The 22,074-nt window shown below is 48.3% G+C and overlaps 1 protein-coding gene across 1 annotated transcript in view; it reads right to left on the bottom strand.

Moving 5' to 3' along the window:
• The window catches only part of CASQ2 (calsequestrin 2), a 47,894-nt gene extending 34,060 nt beyond the window's left edge, over window positions 1-13,834 (bottom strand). The window contains exon 1 of the mRNA XM_006132880.5: window positions 13,400-13,834. Coding sequence (XP_006132942.2) covers window positions 13,400-13,627 — 228 coding nt within the window. The 5' untranslated portion in view covers window positions 13,628-13,834. The remainder of the gene's footprint in view (window positions 1-13,399) is intronic.
• Window positions 13,835-22,074: the final 8,240 nt, after the last annotated feature.

The following is a 22,074-nucleotide window of genomic DNA, read 5'->3' as shown; positions in this document are numbered from 1 at the left end:
GGGTGAGTGAGGGCATTTGCGTGATGGGATTGTGAGCAGAAATGTATGAAGGTGAGCACTTGGGTATAAAAGAGGGTGGGTGCATGGGGTAAGTTTTTGTGCATTTTTGTGACTGTGAGCACAGGTGGGTCAGGAAAGCACATGTAGAAAAATGTCAGAAGTGGAGAGCCTCTGTGGTAGGACAGTGAGTGTGCATGTGTGCATGAGAGAACTAGTGTGGGCACATGTGTATGTAGCATTTGTAAGAGAGAAAGTACAGTGTATGGCTGGAGGTGTGTATATGTGGTAGGAATGGTGCGTTCGTCTAGATCTGTGTGTGTGTGTGTGAGAGAGAGAGAGAGAGAGAGAGAGAGTGGAAGTGCCTCTCTCTCTGTGGGTATGTGTGATTGGAGGTGTTCCTGGGAGGGTATGCATGAATATGCCTGTTTGTGAGCCCTGAGCAGACAGCTCGGCTGGGATAGTCACACCGAAATCATGCTGTACGGCATGTGCCCGTGTGTGGCACTCCAGAGTCCAGCAGGGGGGAATCTCTCAACAATGCCAGCTACACAGGAACTGACCAGCACGACTGCCCTTTTCCCTAACCCCTTCTGGATAGAAGAGTCTGATACATTGCCTGGGCATAGCTTTATCCGTGCTACTGCATTTGATCCACCGTCAAATATCAGAGCACAGAGACTGCCAGAGACACAGTCCTTTGGCTGGCTGCCCCTGATACTTTTATACAGTATCTGGCCTTGACGTATCCACTTACAGTATTTTCAATGGGATTTGAATACAGATATTGTTTCTAGCCTCGGCAAGCCTTTTGGCTCAGGACTGTGGGGCTGTAATGAAGGAACACAGCACCTCTGCCCTGCCTTTACAAATCAGATCCCTGGAAGGCTTGGCCCACCCAAGCCCTTGTCACGGTGTCTGCTTCCACAGCGAGAGATTTGGCTTTCACAGCTGCCTGGTGCGGGAGAGGAAAAAGGCTGTCCGAGAGGACCTGAACCTAACCGGTCATGCTACGCGGTGCCAAGGTGCAGCAGGAGTCCGAAGCACGCCAGGGTGAATTTGAACATGAGCAAAGCAATTGGATTCTCAAGGCTCCACGTTCCATGCACATTTGGCAATGCACAGCCTGTCTCTCCCCTGTCTGTACTAGGCCTTTGTAATGTGTCCCTGCTCTGAGGCTCTAGGTGCAATACACAGCACTCAGAATAGCAGCTTTGTGTCCGAGAGACCCCCCCCTCCCCTCCCACTCCCTAGTACTATATCCTTCCCTTACATGCGATGTTCCTGTTATTTGCTTCCATATTGTTCGGCTCCCGTTTTTGTTGTGGGAGGGGCTTGTGCAAAGAGAGGAGTCTACATTTCCCCCGGGGGTGGCAAAATTCACACTCGTCCTGATTTAAAGTGGTCAAGACTAGGGTTGCCAGATGGTTTCAACAAAAATACCAGACACACTTGACATTACATCACCATCTACATTACATCTTATTTAGAAAATACCCGACATTTATATTTTCTCAATTTGTTTCCCGAACAGAAAGCTCAAATACTGGACTGTCCGTTTCAAAACTGGACACCTGGCAACCCTAGTTAAGACTTCCTCACCACAGAACTCCTTGCCCTGCTAATCAAGAGTTGCTGCCTTCTTTCCGTGGGGCCGAATAACCCTATGTACCTCAGCAGCTCTGGGAGGGTGTGAACAAAGAGGTGGTCTCTGAGTTAGTTGGGGCCCAGCCCATGCAGGCTAAGACAGCCAGGTAAGGGATGGCTGCAGATCAAAGTCTCAGGGCATCTCCTGGATTAAGGGACAATTATAGAAGGTGTTTTTTAGGCAACTGTTGTTATCTGAGTGTCCAGGAGCACCCAGGACATGATGCCTTCTGTGGAGCATAGAGTCATTGCTTCTTCCACTTCCTTAAAGCATTTTGTGTTCCTATTAGCATCACCTCCTTCTACCCTGAGGCTAGTCTGAACCAGCTCCAACTTCCTTGCAGGCTTTGGGACAACCAGGAGAGAGCATTGCTGTCACTGGATGCAGAAGAGAGGAGGATCAGGGCTTTCCTGGCATATGGACGGCAATGGGGCTCATAGAGCCTCACAAACTGCCCGAGAGGCTGACACAGATGGTGAGTAGAGCAGCTGACAAGGCAAAGCCTGTGGGGATGCACTGATAAGAGCTCAGGGAGGAGATACATTGCACATCATGGGCCTTTCTCTTGGAGAGGAAGTAGTGGAGTCAGCCCAAAGAAATTCCTTCCGCACATGCTAGCTCTTGCAGGCAAGTCGGCACGATCTCTTGGTTGATGGTGTCAAAGGTCACAGAATTCTTTTCCAGGTGTCTGCCTGGTGGGACTTGCCCACATGTGCAGGGTCTAGAGCTGATCATCATACTTGGTGTCAGGAAGGAATTTTCTCTGGGGCCAGATTCTGATAGACCCTGTGCATTTTTCAACCTGCCTCTGCAGCATGGGTTCACTTGCAGGTTTAGGTTAGAGTAAATGGTGAATTCTCTGGAACTCAGGGGTGGGCAATAATTTTTGGAGGGGGACCACTCCAGGATTTTGGAAAGTGGTCAAGAGCCGCACTTTTCTGTGGAGGGGAAGCAGGGTCTAGGATGTAGGTTGGGTATAGAAGAGCACATGGGGTAAGGGACTGGGGTGCAGGAGTAAGGGGCTGGGATGCTGGAGATAGTGTGAGGTCTGAGAGGGAGTTTGGGTAAAGGAGGATGTGATAGGGTGTCTGCCCTGCACTGGCCCTTTAAGGACAAGAATCTAGTCCTGAGGGTGAAGCCCTGCTGAGGCAGTTATTGCTAATTAGGGCCCAGCTGGGGTCTATATAAAGAAGAGCTCCTGGCCCTACAGAGGAGGGTTTACTCTGACTAGAGAGCAGGAGGGGCCTGGCTGTTTGGGAAGCAGGTGGCTTCCTGGAGGTAGAGCAATACTCAGGCAGGGTGAGCTGGGCAGTGGGGTGGAGCTCTGGCCTGACCTCACTCCCAGGCTGCAGGGCCTGAGGGGAGGCCTGAGAGTACTAGGCCTGCAGGGAGGCAGCCAGGATACGAGAAGGCAGCAGGTCCACACCCCCTTACCAATAATGAGTGGCTATTTCAGACTGCAGTTTGCCCTGAGGCAGGGGCTAGATGAAGACTGGCAGTGGGTCACTGCGACAAGGAGGGTACAACTGGGTGCCCCCTGGGAGGGGAAAGGGTGCTCCCTGCAGTGTAGAGATTGATAAACACCCCACCCCTGGAATGGGGCCAAGAGTCACTAGAGTGGGCACTGCTGCAGGGCACTGTCCTGAAGAGGATGCTTCAGTCCAGGAGCAACCTGGGTCCAGAACTGACACGAGGTGACACCAGGCGGAAGGAGGTGTTCAGTAAGCAGATATGAGCTAATTCCCAGGCTGCTCCTGGCAAATGGCTCTCGGCTGTGGGAGGTGGAAGAGGCTTGTGCTGCCTCAACCCCAGGCCAATCTCTCAGCTCCTATTGGCAGCTGTTTTCAGCCAATAGGAGCTGAGGATTGGGCTAGGAACCGGGTGATCACACGAAGCCTCCCCTCCCTGCAGAGCAGAGAGCTGCTGGATTGAGCTTTGAACTGTGGCAGCTGCATGTGTCTGAGGGGCCCAGTGGGATGGTCAGCAGGCCAGGTCTGGTGGCTGGTCAGGCTGGATCTGGCCCCAGAGCTGTATTTTGCCCAGCCCTGCTATAATTTGAAGTCTTTAAATGATGATTTGAGGGGTTCATTTACTGAGCCAGAGATTAAGGGTCTGCTACAGATAACTATTAAGGGTCTGCTACAGAAATAACTATTTCAGAATTAGCGTTACTCCTGATGAAAAGCAGGAGTACAGATTTTGAATTAAGTGGTCTGTTATTTTGGCATAACAGGCTTGGTAGTGTGGATGCTCCACTTATAAATTCAACCCAAGGGGGGTTATTTTGCAATAAAGTCCTAGTGTAGACCAGGGCAAGGAGAGCTCTCCATATCTACGTAGTCTTAGGCTTTGGAGCTGGAAGATTTTGGAGTGATTAATAAGGTGCTCAAGGCTGTTTCCAAATCACAGGATGTATAATAGCAGAGGGGTTGGGGTACCTAGAGGAGGGACAAAGAGGCATCTTGTCCAGGAAGGCAGTCTTGGAGATTTGCAGAAAACCACTGTCCTTTCACCTAGCAGAGAGGGATGATTATACCTCGGAGCTGATGAAAATATGAATGCTCATGCTGAGCATTATATTTGATGTCAGTTTTTTTTTTACTCAAATGACCAAGAATCCTGGGGCAAGGGGTGCAGCCCTGGGGAAATCTCAGCTTTGTCCAGTTCCCCTAGTAGGGTGACAGATCACTTTGTAGTCTCAACTTCCCTTGGCTTCACCTGGCAGGGCCCTTCTAACTAATGTTAGCCTTTCTCTGCTCCACTGCCTGGTAGGAATTGAAAGGGGTAATGAATTTGGCTCTCTGGGGGAGTGTGATGAGGTGTTCACCCTACACCTACTCAGGAGAGGCTAGTGAAGGCCAGACGGGCCTATTAGGCTGCAAGCTGGGAGATGGAAAATTCTAATTAGGGGAAGCAGTACTTTGTGAGAACAGGCCTGGTTTCTATAAAAGCTGATAGTAGAGAGAGGCTGCAAGGAAGAGTCGCTCCCTGGGAGGAGGGAGCTGTGAGGCTGGCACGTACAGAGAAAGGTGGGAGCCAGAAGGCAAGGAAAGGCCCAGGGAAAAGGGAACAGACCATGGCTGCTGAAAGAGGCTCTCTGAGCTGGAAGCTGCAGTAGGGGGCCTGGGTTCCCCTGCCAGCCCCTAGGAATTGGTCCTGTAGGACAGTGAATGGAAAGCCTAAGACTGCTGGTAAGAAAAGACTGGTACTCCAGAAGGGGGAACATGCATATGGACCTGTCAGGGGGTCAAGTCGTGAAGTAGGACCTCCCAGAACTGCAGAGAGCAGCCCAGCATGCAGCAAACAGAAGGGGACCCCTGATGTGGAACTAGCTGATTCCCCAGAGTGGCCAGGAGGCAGGCACCTCATGCAGTGAGTGGACTCTGTGAGGGAGTTGCCATTAATAGCTTCCCTAGTAAACATAGCTGGTAGAACAAGAGACTGGGAAGGAAGGAAGGAGGGAGGGAGGGAGGGAGGGAGAATGAAGAGAAACCTCCCCAAGGTGCTGTGTTCTCCTTTCTTGTTTCCCTGTGATCCCTGGCCTTCCCAGTGGCTCCTGTAGCCCAAAGCATGTGGTGATGGAAAGGGTGTGGCTGTCGCTTAGTGTTGGAAATGCTGGGGAGTTTTGGTTGTAGCCTCAGATCTGGATGTCTAGCCTGTGTTTTGAGTCCATATGCAGCCACTCTCCGCTTCCCTGCACCTCCTTTCTCCCGCCTTTAGCACTATGGGAAACCTGTTGGACCGAAGGAGACCCTCTTTTCCAGCTGCCGCAATAGCTGGGTGGTGGTGCCCAGTTGCCTTTCTGCTGCACCTGTCGCCATAGCTCTGGCAGTGGTGCTCTGGGGCTGTTGAGGTGTTGTACACCAGAGCGCCCCTCAGGCATTTGAAATCTGCCTCTTGGAGTGTAGCTGGGAGTGAACATTGGTGGGGCCCAGCAGAGTGGCTCCTGGGGCTCCAGACCCTCTAGCATTGGGAGCAGAGGGGAGCCAACTTATCACCCACTCCCCTTTTTTCCCAGCTTGAGCCTTATGGGCAGGCCACTCCCCAGTGAGACTGTCCCTCCAATCCGCAAGCAGGGCTTGAGAAACAGAAGGCCAACACTGAAGTCACTTTAGGCAGAGCCCGTCTCTGGCTGTCCCTGCACTGGCTGGTGGATTTCTCTGCTAGCGATGCCAGCATGCAGCTTGGTGGGCATTAATGACACACATTGGAGTGTCTCTGCAGAGCGGGAACTTGATAACGCTCTTTGGATGCCTCACAAAAGGTTGGACATTGTTTGGTTTGTATTTTTATCTGAACTGGGCAGACCTAATTTTAAGTGGGCTCTCGGGCAGGCACATGTTTCCAACCCTGAACTAAAAGGGGACTGACTGGGGGCCAATCCTGTCCCAGGATGATTCCCACACAGCGTGTCTAAGCTCCCTGGGGCTTCGTTTAACCATTGCTCATTGGCAGCACCAGCAAGGTTTTCTGACTAAGCTGAACACTGACTGTCCATCTGGAGATGGGCATGTCATTTATCTCTGCTGGCCTGCCCCTCTGTTTGCAGCATTTGAAACCAGAAATGCCTCGAGACAGTGAAATTGGCCCACAAAACTAAACTGCACTGTTGTCTTCAAGTCGTCATTGTCAAGTCCAAGTCGAGTCTCAAGTCACTACAGTTTGTCTTGAGTCCCTAAAGTCACTTTTGAGTCAAGTCCCAAGTCGAGTCTCAAGTCTTAATTTAAAAAATATCAAGTCACTTTTGTACAAGCCATCAATAGCGGCATTTTTGGACAATTTTTTTCACCAAGTTGATTTAACAAAATTAGCAAGTCTCAAGTCGAGTCTCAAGTCAGAAACAAACAATGAACTCGAGCTGAGTCTCGAGTCGAGCCACCTAGGCCACTTAAGTCTGACTCGAGTTCAAGTTGTGGAACTCAAGTCAACAACTCTGCTAAACTGGCCTCCAAAGAAAATTAAGGCAAGAAGGTGCAGATGGGTGGAGGCGAGAGGAGATGAGGCCATTTCTCATCCATCTGTATCCCCTCTGCCCTGCTTTGTCTAAGCATAAGAGAACCTTCTTTTAAACTTCAGGCCAGATTCCATCAGTAAGGCACATGGACAGGCTGAGGTCAATGCATTTGTATTGATTCAGTGGGAAAAATTCTTCCTCTAGCACTTCAGTGTCCAGGGAGATGGTGCATAACCCCATCTCCTTGGTCAGTACAACTCACCCCACTCTCTATTCTCCATGCTTGGCTGGAGTGGAGCCTTCACAAGCCTCTTGTACCCACCACCCATGACTGGCATAGATACGTGTCTCTTTAACCTGTACACCGCACCAGCGAAATTCATACAGTCAAAGACCCAGTACCTAAAAACTGGACAGTAACTGACTGCAAAGCCCAGTGATGACCGACCCTGGTGATATTCTAAACAAAAAGAGCTTTCCACCATGGGTTATAAATGTTTCCATCACCTCACGCTGACCCAACAGACATTGTAGGCTTCATTGACAGTCACAATCTTCAAATCCTATTATCTAGATTCTATCAGGGAGGACAATAAAAAGATGAAGCAATCTGTGTGGCTTTCCTGGCAGCCCTAGAATGCGCTTCCTACCCAGATGAGCAATCAGCGCAGTTGCCTACCCAGTGATAAGGAACACGTGGGCCTCCATGGCTGTGCTGGCTCTGCATTGTATGTAGATACTAGCCCAAACCCTTCTGCCTTGGGCCTCGGTAGTTTCTCCATGTAGCAGCTGCATAGTAGGTGGGTCTATCCAAGGACCACTGAGCATTGAACTTTCTTGGGGAGAACAGCTCTAGAGGTCCTGGGGCTACCACTTTCCCTCATCCCAGCATAAATAGTTGTGGTGTCTACTTTCATAATGCCTTAGCCAACAAGGAACTTTCACTGATCACTTCTTGATGACATCCGGCCATAAACAGCTGGATTAGCAGAGGGGGATGTTTCGAGTACAGGAATGTGGGCAAAGCGGTGGAGCTTTGTCTTGCTAACACCTCCCACCTAGTCAGAACTCCCTGCTGGGGCTTGGTCATCCTGGTCTCCTTAGAGGACTTTGACCTAAGCCCAAAGAATGCTCAAGAATGGTGAGGAAACTGAGGCAGGGAAATGCTTCCCAGTATTTGTCTTGTCTAGATCTATATTTCTCTAGTTTGCACTGTCATGTGTCCCTGAAGAGATTAACTTAATTAAGACTAAGGATGGTCTTGAGGCTGAAGTGCCAAATGTCGGGGGTGCCTGCTGGGGGGGCCGGATCAGTGCTAGTGGCAACTGGGCTACAGAACCTATTTCCATGAAGGAATAACAGACTAGCTGTGCCCAGGACCTGTGCCAGAGGTGCTGGACTCTACCCAGACTCAGGCAGTCTTCAAAGCCCACAGGTCCAGTGTGTGAGACCTAAACACAGCCTCACGCACTGGTGGGTGTCTAGTAGCAAACAATCCTATGGCTCTGACAGGCTTCATTTGATATTTCAGATTCAACTGAGTTCTTCTCACAGGATTTCAGCCCATGGTGGTGGAGTTATCCTGAGAACAGCTGATCTCACACAATTTCCACTGTCCTGGGCCCAGTCTCATGAGACCAGTTGGTGAAATTTCAGTGCCATCTAATCCACACACAAACTCTTATCCCATTTGAGCCTTAAACCTGACTCCCCAGTTAATCCTAATCCAGTGCTGGATGCAAAAACTGCCTTTTCATCTCTGATAAGAACTTTGGTTCTTATGCACTAGGAGAGAGGTAACTAGGTCTCCGAGGCTGATTTCCCTCTCTCTCTCTCTTCTCCTCCCCCTCCCCTCAGCCTGTCACCTAGAGCATTTCAGAACTGGCCAAGTATGTTATGAGTAGGAGTTGTTCTAAAGCATCCTGTGTTGGCCGTAGTCAAGAATACCAGTGTGCTGCTAGGCCTATTCTGTAATGGGAAGCACCATGTTCCTCTTCTATCAACTTAAATAAGATGAGTTTGAGCTAGGGCAACACTTCATGAAACTTCAGCCTGCGAGTGCTGCTGCTTTGAGGCTTAAAGTGATCAGAATAGCTCAGCTTCCTTATTAAGGATTTTCCACACGTGCGCACACACAGAGCTAGGAACAAAGGAGGGGAGTATGGATGAAGGACATGCCTGATTGCAAGCTGCCCAGTCAGTATTTGAGATCCTGAATGCCTTTGCTAGGGCCTCCATATTAGAAGAAAAGCCCCTAATCCCATTATTATGATGATTTGATTTGATTTATTCCTTGGGATGGGGTGCTGGCCCACGGGAAGGAGGAATGATTCAATTTACAATGTTTACTGCAGAGATGGGGCTGGAGGCAGGTGTCTCAAATGGAAGAGGGACCATGAAGAGACCGAAGGAGAAGAGGAGACAATGGGGAAGGAGAAAGAGAGGAGGAAGTGAGGCTGGACTGCTAAGGAGGGGAAAAGGAGTGTGCCAAAGGACAGAGGCAAGGGAGGGGCTGTTTCCTCCCTCAGCTTCACTGTACTGCTCCTCTTTCTTCATGCACTTAGGCTGTTTAGACTGAGAGCTCTTCAGGGAATGTTTCTGTTGACTTACCTGTGACGCACCTAGGGTGCGTCTAGACTGGCAAGATTTTGCACAATGCTTTTGCGCAAAAACTTACCAGCTGTCTACACTGGCTGCTTGAATTTGTGCAAGAGCACTGACTTTGTAATGTACAAAATCAGTGCTTCTTGCACAAATACTTTCACGCTCCTGCTTGGGAAAAAGCCCTCTTGTGCAAGAATCGCGTCTAGACTGGCCACGGATGCTTTTCCGCAAAAGCACTTTTTGCGCAAAAGCATCCATGCCAATCTAGATGTGCTTTTGTGGAAATACTTTTAACGGAAAAACTTTTCCGTTAAAAGTAGTTCCGCAAAATCATGCCAGTGTAGACGCAGCCCTAGTATAACTAAGTGATCAGTGCTAGTTGTGGCCCCAGACCACAGAGGACGTGGGTCTGTTCCAGCCATAGCCACAGAGCCTTGCTCTTTAGCTTAGTCTGTATATACTAATATTTTTAGCTCTCAAGGTCTCTGGATTAATCACCCAAGATGGTGGCTGTTCCGGGGTGCTGTACAATAGCAATAACAGTTAATTTGGTAGGTGGGGCAAGGGGAGAGCAAGAGAAGAGCCATTTAGCCAGGGCTTAGAAACAGCTGACATGCACCCATCCCATCACCATGCTGATGTCCTTTTGCAGCAGCCCCTGGTGCTGGATCCCAGACTCGGTGAGGGAGCCCAGCACACCTCAGACTCCAGTGCAGGACCCCAGTGCACACCAGTGAGGAGGCCCAAAGAGGGATCTGAAGAGACCGGGAACAATGGCAATGCACTGTCCCTGTCAGTTGTGGCATTACTCTTCTTCGCTGTTCGGCTGCATGAGCTATGCCTGTGACCACAGTATGGGAGCATATGAGCTTTAATTGGGTGGGGTTTGGGCTGTGGGTGGAGCTTAGGAAAGCTCCACTGCCCAGGGGCGGATATACGGCAGGGCGAACGGGGCAGCCGCCCTGGGCCCCGCACTTCGGAAAGCCCCGTGCACGCGCCGTGGCGCAGCTGTGCATGTACCGTGGCAAAGGGGGGGCCCCGCGGAATTATGCTGCCCGGGGCCCCGCAAAACCGTCATCTGCCCCTGCCCCTGCCAGTTTGTTCCCTGCCCGTACAGTAAAAGGGAACTGTGGAGGCTCCAACATACACTTGTTGTCTGGCTTCAGTCTCTTGGTCACTTGAACCAGAGACAGTTTCCTGCACAAGTTCCACCTCAACAAGTCAGTGGCTTGATCACAAGGCAAATTTTCTCACCAACCTGAAAACGAATATGCCAGAGTGGACATATGTGATCAGATGGTGCTGATAGGGTTGCCAGATGGTTTCAACAAAAACTCCGGACATACTTGACATTACATCACAACCTACATTACATCTTATTTAGAAAATACTGGACATTTCTATTTTCTCAATTTGTTTCCCGAACAGAAAGCTCAAATACTGGAGCGGTTCAAAACCGGACACCTGGCAACCCTAGGTGCCGATACCGGCACAGAGGTACATGTGAGGCTGCACTGTAGTTTCTTTGGACGTGTACTACCCTCCAGCCTGCTCACTGTGGCCACACTTCAGCAAAGCGCTTTAACCTGTGCATAACTTTAAGCAGGGGCTTACACCAGGGTCTGTCTCTGCCCACCCCACCTCTGTGATAGTCTCCTCTCCTTCCCTGAATGTTTCTTCTGTGTTACTACATCACACAGGGAATTGTTCTGCCTGAGCGAGCCCTACCGGGGGGGAGGGGAGAGGGCCCTGGAAAACAAGCATCCCTTACAGCTCCCAATCAGGAGCTGAGAACTAGCACGTGGTGAAACATGGATTTTCCATCTTACAAAAATGTTCAGCATTTTTTTAAAATCTCCAGTAAGGACAACAAACCAACATCTTTTGCACATAGAAATTCTGGGGTGAAAATTGTTTAACGACACTCAGACTCTTTCATTTGACTTCACCCCTTTCTTGCTTAATTCTATTATATAAAAAAACGAAACACAAAACCACTTGAAATGAAAAATTGAAACTTTCCATCCTGAGAAGGTCACAATGGGGCAAGTTCACCTTTTCAGAATGGTTTCGACCCATGTGTTTCAAAATAAAATTTTCCTGAAATTGAGCCAATTTCACCTAAACCTTCAGTTTTTAGTCAAAAGGCATTCTCTGAGGGAAAAGTGGTGGGACACAGCCAGCCAGTCAGCTCTGCACAGGTCAGTGGGCTCCTAGCCCCACTTAGCCTGTAGACTCAGGGAGCCCCTTGCATAGTTCCCGTCTGGCACCAAGCACATTCTATGAACAGAGAAAGGAGAAGGTGCTGGTGGAAAGTGCCCATCAGCAGCCTTGCAGTTTGAACGCCTGTACCCACAGCACAGGCAGCAGCAGTATACTCTGCCCTGTCGATGTGTGTCCGCCCTCTTCTACAGGAGCCACCTCTAGGAACCAGAAGAGAGATGAACCATTCAGTTCTCCTGGGTCTCAGTGTGGAGACAGCCAGCAAGGGAGGGCAAGTATGATCGCAGTTTTGTCCTGTGGACACCTGTCCATTGGCAACTGAAATAAAACCCACCAGCCCACTACATGCGGGTCAACATGCTGAGTCTGAAGAGTTTATTTTGGCAGCACATTGGGTGATTATTCTTTCCAGCTGTGGTACTTCTATGGTGCCATCACATACTGTCTGAGAACCTCCTATTCCTTCTCAAAACCCCTGGGATGTGCTAATGTCTGCAAATTACAGCTGGGGAACTGAGGCATAGAGATTAAGCGACCTGCCCAAGGTGACACAGGAAGTCTGTGGCAGAGCCAGGAATTGACCTCACATCTCCAGATTCCAAAGCTAATCACAGCCTAACCATCAGACTGCCCCTTACATAAAAAAAAGTTCACACATCCATTAAATAAGATGGGCAGTGACAGACTCTCATGGACAGATTTTTGGCAGGGAATAACACTTGTAATATGTAATAGATCCCTTCTGTCAAGCCTCCCTAAATATGTATTTAGTAATAAATTGCCATTTATGTAGTGCACAATGACTACTCTATTAAATAACAATGCAATTATAGCATCAGTTAAAAATCTCTCCACTAGAGATTTGCAGTTATGTTGCCCAGCTGTCAACCCAGTTTTGCAGAACTCTACCTCTTCCTTCACTCAGGAAAAGTAATAGTATTTTGATGGGTGAATAAAACTGCCTAAGTTGTTTTTTTTTCCTGTCACCTTCATTGTTAAATTGTATAGGTAGATTCTGAATCTGGATTAACACAGTCAGGATAGTGAACTTTCATTCAGTGCATTTTCTAGCTTTCAATTGCCATTTTATTAGGATATAACACATTTAAACCAAGATCTGGAAAGCAAAATGTAACTTGTCCTATCTTCATTCCTTACTTTTTTGCAGCTGAGATTGGGCAAGCCTCCTCAACCAAGGTGGAAAATGACTGATGACTGTTTCTCCTCCCCCCTCCCCTTCCTCAATATGCCCCAGTAGTTGGCAGGGGCCTTTACAACCAGAGCCAGTGCTGCAAATCTACCACGTAATTTTTACTTCATTTCCTTTTACAAAGGATCCGCTAATTAGGCTCTCTCATTGCTGGGTAATTAATCCCATATTCTCCAATTCAGAAATGGATGGTTTAAATTGAAGAAATTAACAAGAAACTACAGCGAGACTCAAGCAGGCAACTGAATATTAGAAGAGCACAAAGGATGAAGCATTGGCAGGGACTGAGAGCTTTATTTTAAAAGCCAGCCAAGTATTGTCTTTGCAGTACTGATTAGTAAGGGCTCCTCTGCTGAGCCCTTTTAATGGGCTGGAAAACTGGTTCAAGTGCAAAATGTGGACAGGCAAAACAGTGAGGATACAATACAAAGTGACCTGAAAATTTGCCCAGCTTTCAAAGTGAAGCCTTAAGTCTTCCCAGGGGGTTGTAAAAGCTCAATCACCTTGTTTTCTGTTCTTTACATAGAAAAAAGGTTTCTTAGTTTTGAACGAATACAGAAATTCGAACAGTCAACAACACAGGAAAACCTATTCTCATGAGATTTCCAGACCCAAGAGTTTCAGCTGAATTCAGCATCTAAACCTTTGGGGATCTGTTCCACCTGAGTCCTTTTGAGTCCTTTTCCATGGCCTTCACATTGCACTGCAGCAGTAGACCGGGACAGAAACAGGCGTGCAGCCGGACACATGCACCAGCACTTACCTCCAGTACCATCTCTGTCATCTGGAACTGCTTCTGGGAGACTTTATCAGAACCCACAGGCTCATGGAAGAGCAAGCAGAGCATGTCATATTTCTTCAGGGCCTGCTTGTAGTTCTTCTCATTCAGGTCAAACACCCGCTCCTTCCCATCGTATGCGGGGAAGTCCAGTCCCTCTTCTGCCCTGCAGCAGAAGAACAGGTAAAAACCTGCCAGTAGCCAACAAATCATCTTGCAGGGGTGGGGGTGTCTCTTCTTGTATAGCTGAGAATGGACGGGAAAAGAGACAGCAGAAACCAAAGGCTCAGGATGAAGTTTGAACTAAGTGTATGTTTCCTCAGCCTTCCTATTGATGAATCCAGACCCTCCCAGGCCAGTGGGAAGCAGCAGCACACTTTGCCGTCCGGGGCTGAAGACAAAGAGACAGACAGGAGAAGCTGTGAGGCCAAGCCCCGGATACCTTACATAGCTCTGCCCAGCTCCTGTGTCATTAGGAACTCCATTTTTAGGAAGCAGTTGTTTCAGGCTAAAAATAACCCCTGCAATGAATAAAAAGGACAGATATGACACCATTGAGGGACTTGCTGGCACTCCTCATCATCTGAGCGAGGGAGAGGGAGTGGAGGATGTTGAGATTAGGAACGGAGGCAGGCAGGCTCTGTCAAGGGAAAGGGTTCAGTCATATGGGGACTCAGAGCACAATCCACTTTATTAGGACGTTAAAAATAGACAGTTGCTGGGACACCAAGGGTATATTTCCTTTTTGGGACTGTGGTTCATGCCTAGATGTCGTAGTAACTGGGGATTGATCAATCAGTCTGGGAACATAAGTGGGAATTAATGTTTCATGATAGCAACTTTTGCTCACACTGCAAGGAAAAATTCCACCCCTACTCCCGGCTCCACGGAGTAGAGACAAACGAGGACATTGGGTGTTTTCCCCTCCTTCTGGGCTATTAAGCAAGGGTCACTGCTGAGGTTCCGATAGGCCACGCACCTCTCCTCTTCAGTTTCCTTCAATCTCAGTGGAGACCCGTGGTCACTGGTGGAACTTGGAAACTGCCCTTGTCTTGATGCCCAGAGTAACTGATGTGCATCCAGACCCCAACATTATGGAGATGTGGCTAAAGCATTCCCAAGTCAAACTATATGAGTGGCATGGTATTACTGCCAACACCAGGTATCCAGCAGCTGGGAGATTTGGGCAGAGGTCAGTGGTCTCGGCAGGCCGTTGGACAAAGGCCGGGTGTCTTTGCTGATCTTCCTCAATCTCTGAGAGGCTGTGGGTCACCAGCTGTTGATTGCACAGCTATGCAATCCTGCCTGGGTAGATGGAATCGCTATAGAGTGGTTCCCCTTGTCCTTTTTCTTCCTTGTCAGCAGATGAAGCCGGCTGACTGCTCCTTCTCTCCAGGGACCCTCAGTTGTGGGGTCTCACAGGGCTCAGGCCTGGTACCCCTTTTCCCTTCCAGGTGCATGAAACCACTGAGAGAGGCAGTGAGTGGCTGATGGGAGGAGAGGCCCTTTTTGTCTCTTGCTCTCCTCTGACCCAGACACCACGGCTGCCAGACTGCCCCCAGTGTCTGGCAATATCTGGAGCTGGACTAAAACCAGCAGGCCACAGTTCAGCCCAGACAGGATGGCGGTGATGCTGATCTGCAGGGAGAAGTGTTTAACGGAGCTGGTGAAATACAGTTCACGTGAGTGTCGGAGGGGGGTGTGTAACCCTTGGCCTTACCGGACTCCCCATTGTTTCTACATTCCTAGACTCACAGATTGCTTTAGTCATGCCAACAGCACTCCTTCCCCTACAGTGGTAGAGACTGTGACCTCGCATGAAATGCAGATCTCACCTCCGCTATGTCTTCCTAGCGTCTCGGCTGCGCTACCATCATAGAGTCCACGTGACACTACATGTGGAAGACACTACATCTGGTGAGCCACCTCTGTTCTGAGGTACAAGACTGCTCTCCCAGCTGCTGAAACTCCTTGCTGAGTGGACACATTACAATGATCATTCGCTGGATGCTTAGGCTGTAAAATTAGAACTTGGATTGTGAGCTCCTCGAGGTATGGAACAGGTTGTTTATTTGTCTCTACCAAACCATATACATTTCTGATGCCATATAAACCCCCGCCAGTAATGGCATGTGTTTTAAAGCACACACAAACCAGACAGCATCATAAAATGAAACACTCACTGGAATGTGTGTGCCTTGACTTGTCAAAATCAGGGTCCCAAAGCCTGCTCTCCTGTCTCTTCAGTAGGATGCAGATCTTTAGAGAGTGGTCCACTTCCATATTTCTCAAGCTATTTTTAAGTTGTTTCTTTTCCAGAACAACTTTCTGAGCTGTTTAAAAATAGACGCAACCCCGTTCTCTTTTACATTTTTAAATGACTTTAGTGCTGGTGAAAGCTGCTGGTTTATTAGTCCTAGAGAATGAACGCCACTTTTTACCGGCAGTGTGTGTGCGTGTGCATATATAACATCTCACTCTCATATTCTCTCACCCAAGGGTAGCAGCAGGGAAAACTTCTCTCACTAGTGTGCCTCTGTGGAGAGACCTTCTGTAACACGGCTGTTGTCAATGAGGGTATTTAAGTAATTTAAAAATCTCACCCGCACGGGACCCTAATTCCAGGGCCCTGGAAGAGGCAGGGCCTTGGGTGGGAGGGGCGGGACCCACCTCCCCCAGACAGCCCTTCAGTACTGCAAGCTGCACACCCCCTAGGACTCCAGCGGTGATTTAAAGGGCCTGGGGTTCTGACAGCTATGGCAGTAGTGGCAGTGGCTAGAAGCCCACCAGACCCTTTTAAATTGCCGGGGCCTGTGGCAGCTGCTCCTTTTGCTCCCGCCAGTGGCCCTGAGCCCCACCTGTCGGTGATCCTGCCAGCAGGGTCTGGCAGTGCTGCCCTGGCAGTGCTTTAATGTCATTGCCCCTTCCCTTCCGCCATTGGCAGTCCAGGGGGTGGGGAGCAAAAAGGGCAGCGCTGTTAAAGCACTGCTGGGGCAGCCCTAACGTGGGCTGTGTCAGGGCCTATACCAGCAGCCCCTTCTTAGCCGTACCCCATACCCGCCCACTTTCACCTCTGTTGTCAATGGTCTCTTTTTTTCTTAACCTGTCCACAGAGCATGTCAGCTCGGCCACTGGGCCGCTTGGTGGTGTTTGTGGCAGGTGTTGCTTTTTTTATTGTTGCTTCTTAAACATGCCTGACTAAACCTCTGGGGCTATGTCTACACTTGCGGCTTCTTGCATAAGAAATATGCAAATGAGGCTAAGCATAGACTATCGCTGAGCCTCATTTGCATACCTAATGAGCTGTCATTTTTGCAGAAGAGGCTCTTGCGCCAGAAGGAGCTGTCTACACTGCCCCTTCTTGCGCAACAAAAACCCTCTTGCGCAACGCCGTTATTCCTGAAAATAATCAGCACAGCGGCATTGTGCAAGAGGGTTTTCGTTGCACAAGAAGGGGCAGTGTAGGCAGCTCCTTCTTGCACAAGAGCCTCTTCTGCAAAAATGGTGGCTCATTCGGTATGCAAATGAGGCTTGGCGATAGTCCACGCTTAGCCTCATTTGCATATTTCTCACGCAAGAAGCCGCGAGTGTAGACATAGCCTGGATGCTTCCCTTCGGTGGATTCCTCACGTCTCTTTGGAGGTGGAGCGTGTGAATTCAAACCAGCAAGGAGTGACTCTCCAGAAGGCTTGGCATTTCAGATGAACTCCCCGCCTTTGGAATGATTGAACAACCTGAATCCTAGGAGGCTACAAAGCTGGGATGGAAATGTCAGCACGACAGTATTTTGCAGAGAGAGGTCTGCGCCAAAACCCTGGATTCCAACGCCCCTGAGATTTGCGGAGAATTTGGCTCCAGTCTTTAGCTCTACAGTGAGTCAAATCAAAAATCCTCAATTCAAATGGTCCCCTGGATGTTGGGATCGTCACAATCCCCAACTGGATGTTGTGATTTGACCCAACGTTTGTTATTTTAGCTCTTCTACTTCCATGCCCAGCTGGAAACAGGATGAAGAGAGTAATGTACAAATGGGAACACTAAACTCACTGGTTTGAAGTTCTAAACAGGTTTATTTCAGGCACGTTTGCAGAGGGTATTGGTAAAGCAATGCAGGCAGAAGCAGAAAGCTAGTCCAGTGGTGAGGGCTAATCCCATTTGTACAAAGGGGATAACAGCATTGTCTAGCCTCAGCAAACTTGCTAGAATTGGAGGTCCTCAAATACTATGGTATTGGAAGCCATATATATAAGTACCTGGTGCTATCGTTTTACATACTACATGTAAGATTAAAGCACCATCCTTGCCCTGCTAACGATCATACCACCCTTCTAGCTGAAAACTGCCCTAGGGCCCCTGTAAAATAAGGAGCTAGATCTCTGGCCCAAGTTCTTCTGACCAAGTGTCCACTAAAAGCACCATCAGGGCTAGCACCAGCTCTTCATGGAATGCTTCACAAAAGAAGATGGAGACTGGCATTCGGGGGGGTGGGGGGGGAGAAGGGCGTTGGTTTGATTTTAGGGTGTGTTCTCTGGGTGAAATCCTCTCTGGGTTGAAGTCAGTAGCAAATCCCCTTCCCACACCCCCCTCCCCCCGGATTTCCATGGAGCAAGGATTTTTCCCAATGTCTTTTCTTTAGTTCTGTGGCTAGCGGCTTGAAAGGAGCCAGCCTTCCTGTCCCTGCTACCCCCAGCCCTTCAGACATCAAGGATGCCTGCTGGGAATGAGTGGGCAATAAACACAAACTGTGTCTCGGGTCTTAGCATGTGGCTATTAGAAAGAAGTTTGGAGCATGTACTGTCTCAGGTCCACTTACCCCCTGCCCCCTCCCCTCCCCCCCGCCACTCCATACTGACATTCTCTCCGTTTCCCTGGCTGGTGTGCACGGTGAATGAGCTTTCCAGATACCAATGGCTCCAACCAATCTGGCTGGCTTTTTCTGAGGCTTTGGGATTTAAGGTTTTGCCCCAGCTAATCTCTTTACAAGCCTCTAAGACCTTGCGTGTTTTCCAAGATAGGAGTATTTAGAAAATGTGCCTTTTGTACAAGCCGGCCTCATTACAGAGACTCTCGCTAGTCAGGCAAGGTCGTGGTTTCAATAACTCACGGACTATTCCTATTATTAGCACAGAAGCCGCAACGAACCACTGAGACCTTACGGAGAACAGAGAAAACCATTCTCATTTCTAAGGCAATGCTGTAGCCTGCATCTCCACGGTCTTGCACCTTCCCTCACATCACTTAGCCTGGGTAAGCTGAGTGTTAAAGGCTTCCAGTCTGAGTGCTTTGCACTGGTGTCAATGTTAACAAGCGCACGGCAGCAAAGAATCAGACCCGTTGCTGTTTTCCCTCTTCCTCTTGTATAGGGCTTGCAATATTTGCAACTTCCATCTGGTGATCTAAAGGCACTTGAATTATTTAAGCTTTACTGCCTGTGCTGGCTCCCATTTACTAACGGGGAAACTGGTGCACAGAAGAGGGGTGGGACTTGTCCAGAGTTGGACAACAATTGTAGTAGGAGAGCCAAGAAGAGAAGTCATGTGAATAACTGATTTCTCAGTTCACTGGCTGAACTGAAAAATGTGAATAAATACCTTCCGGGCAGACCTGACACTAAAAAAATCTTTTTTTCCCCAGTGAACTGAAGAAGTAGGGAAAAAAATCTTTTCGGGTCAAACAAAATAAAACAATTGTTTAGTTTTTGACGATCTTTACCCTTTAGAAAAACTGAAAGAGCTGGAAGTAAATTTTGAAAGGCTCAGTCATTCTAAATCCCAAACCTAACCCATTCCACTTAGAAAATGTTGAAATGAACCCCTGAGGTTTTTTTCCTGATTTTTTTTCAAACAGAGACAATTTGGCAAATTTAGCATGAATTCATCAGGTGTTTCGGTTGACCTGACTGCGTTTTTTTCTTTTTCTACATAAAAAAGCTTTTCCTGTCACACAGCAGAATGATACCATCAGCCTACTTGAAAGTGGAGTCTCAGACTATGTCTACACTATGCGTTTTGCTGGAAGAGGCAATGCAAATGAAGCATGTATTAGCATTTTCTCACGCTTCATTTGCATAATCTCTTCCAATCTGTTTTTTGTGCAAGAAAGGTTTTGCGCAAAAACAAACAGTGTGGATGTTTCCTTTTTGTGCAATCCTCTTGTTTTTGCACAAAAAGGAAACATCCACACTGCTTGTTTTTGCGCAAAAACCTCTTGCGCAAAAAACGGATTGGAAGAGATCATGCAAATGAAGCGTGAGAAAATGCTAATCCGCACTTCATTTGCATTACCTCTTCCGGCAAAACGCGTAGTAGAGACGTAGCCCCAGTGTCTCATTTACTTGTGCTTCAACCAGAACCAACTGTGAAACTGAGATCTGTCTGTAGATCCATTTGTAACATGTAGTATGTGAGCAATAGATCAATTAACAGTCTTTTTTCTATAAAGCTTCATTTGTTCACTTTTCTATATAATCAGTGCTTGATTAACAGGCTCTCTGGCCAAGGGGGGTATGGTGAACATAATGAGCATGGGGCGCACAGTTGCTTAAAAAATGTTTTATTAGATAAATTTCACCCTGCTCTATGCAGAAGCCCTCACTGCCTCTCTTCCTCGATGCATTAGACCAGATGTGGACCTTACGGCATAGGAATCTAATGAGCAATGCTGTCACTTCAGAAATGTTGTCCTCCAGGGCTAAGTTGCCATGTCACATGATTGGGGTGGCTACACCTGCTTACCCTTAGTGAATGCTCTGTGATTGTTTCAGTTCCCCACGTAATTTGGAATATACTTCAGGAGACACCGTAGTCAGAACTGGAACTGTCCTGTCAGGGCAGGCTATCTACCCCAAGTCAAGACAAAGTGGCTACCCCAAAAGACCTTTGTGGCAGCAGCATATTTTGTTATTACTTAGTCAATATCCCTGGATCCCCCACACAGAAATACTTCCACCTTCATACAGGATGATGAAAATCTTAACTGGGACTCCTGGTCACCATCTTTCCATGCATCAGAGTGTAGCAGGAGACTTATGCCCACCACCTCATGCTAACTCTGGGCAGGAGGACTGAAAAAAATGGATCTGGAAGTTTTACAGGAAAGTCCCTTCTTATCCGATGGAGCTCAGCTCAAGTTACCTGTAATTACAGCACTGTGCATGCCCAGACCTGTGTTCAGACTTCCCCTGGCCCCATGTGCTGCTGCTTGTAAAGATGATCCTTGACCAAAGCTGGTAGGTTGCCCTGGGGCATACTCACTAATCTGCAAAGACCAGCTCTCCTGACCACGATGCATCATTGTTGCACGGGGCTGGGAATAGGTGCAGCCCCACAGCACACTGGGCATCTGTGTTTCAGGCATATATGCATTAGTCTGCCTTGTGGCAGATGGATGAGAGCTGGATGGCTTGGAAAAGATTCTCAGGCAAGCATCTGGCCTGTTGGCTCTTTAGCTAATCCAGCCCTGGGGAGTTTCACTGGCACACGACGCATGGTTGTCCTGTCCTCTTCTGCTAGAAGTCATAGCTAGCCAGGGCAGGCCCAAAAGACTTTCTCCAACTACATTCCATTAAATCCAATGCCACACATCACAAGATCAAAGCCAGTTTAATTAAAAAAAAATGTTTCTGACAATATTTTATTTTTGGGGGGAGCTAGGAGCAAAAGGAGGCATTTCATTTATGTAGGCTGAATAACAGTGGGTTCTGAACAAAGCCTCTTTACCCCACGACACCCCTTCCCAGTTGCTTCTGGCTCTATCTAGGAGTGCACAATTTACTTTATTTTGTTCATAGCCATCTCCCTCCTCTCCCGTGGCAGTGTAGTGTGGTTAAACCATCAAATCATGCTGCTTTGGCTTGTCACATTATACATGGGCATAAGCCTTAGGGCCAGATTCTCTGCTAATGAAAAGTAGCGCAATTCGATTGACTTCAATAGAATTGCACCAATAGCCACCAGCAGAGGACACATGTTTCTGAGGTTAGAGCAAGAGTCTAGTATTTGGATAGACCTAGGTTCAAGGCCCTGCTCTGCCACAGCCTTCTTGGATGGTCTTCTCTGTGCCTCAGCTCCCCATTAAATTGGGAGTAATAACACTATCCTACCTCATGGATATGTGGGGAAGTGTTTCCTGTAGGATCAGCACTTGGATGGCTGCCCAGGAGGTATTCCAATGCTGATTAGCAGAGTGCTCACAACTGCTGGCAGCATGTGTTTCTATTGTTGGTGCACATCAATACATGTCTTGGTGCATGTCATAAAATGTATTCTGTGGCTGTGTCTACAATGGCCACTTATTCCGGAAAATCAGCCGCTTTTCTGGAATAACTTGCCAGCTGTCTACACTGGCCCCTTGAATTTCTGGAAAAGCACTGACGATCTCATGTAAAATCATCAGTGCTTTTCCGGAAAAACTATGCTGCTCCCGTTTGGGCAAAAGTCCTTTTCCGGAAAACTGTTCCAGAAAAGGGCCAGTGTAGACAGCACAGATTTCTTTTCCGCAAAAAAAGCCCCGATTGCGAAAATGACGATCGGGGCTTTTTTGCGGAAAAACGCATCTAGATTGGCCACGGATGCTTTTCCGCAAAAAGTGCTTTTCCGGAAAAGCATCCTGCCAATGTAGACGCGCTTTTTCTGAAAATGCTTATAACGGAAAAGTTTTCC

Source organism: Pelodiscus sinensis, chromosome 1 (genome assembly GCF_052426305.1).
Source record: "Pelodiscus sinensis isolate ZL-2025 chromosome 1, ASM5242630v1, whole genome shotgun sequence".
Taxonomy (NCBI): Eukaryota; Metazoa; Chordata; order Testudines; family Trionychidae; genus Pelodiscus; species Pelodiscus sinensis.
Note: the sequence above shows the minus strand (reverse complement) of the source record. Positions and strands in the feature narration are given on the sequence as shown.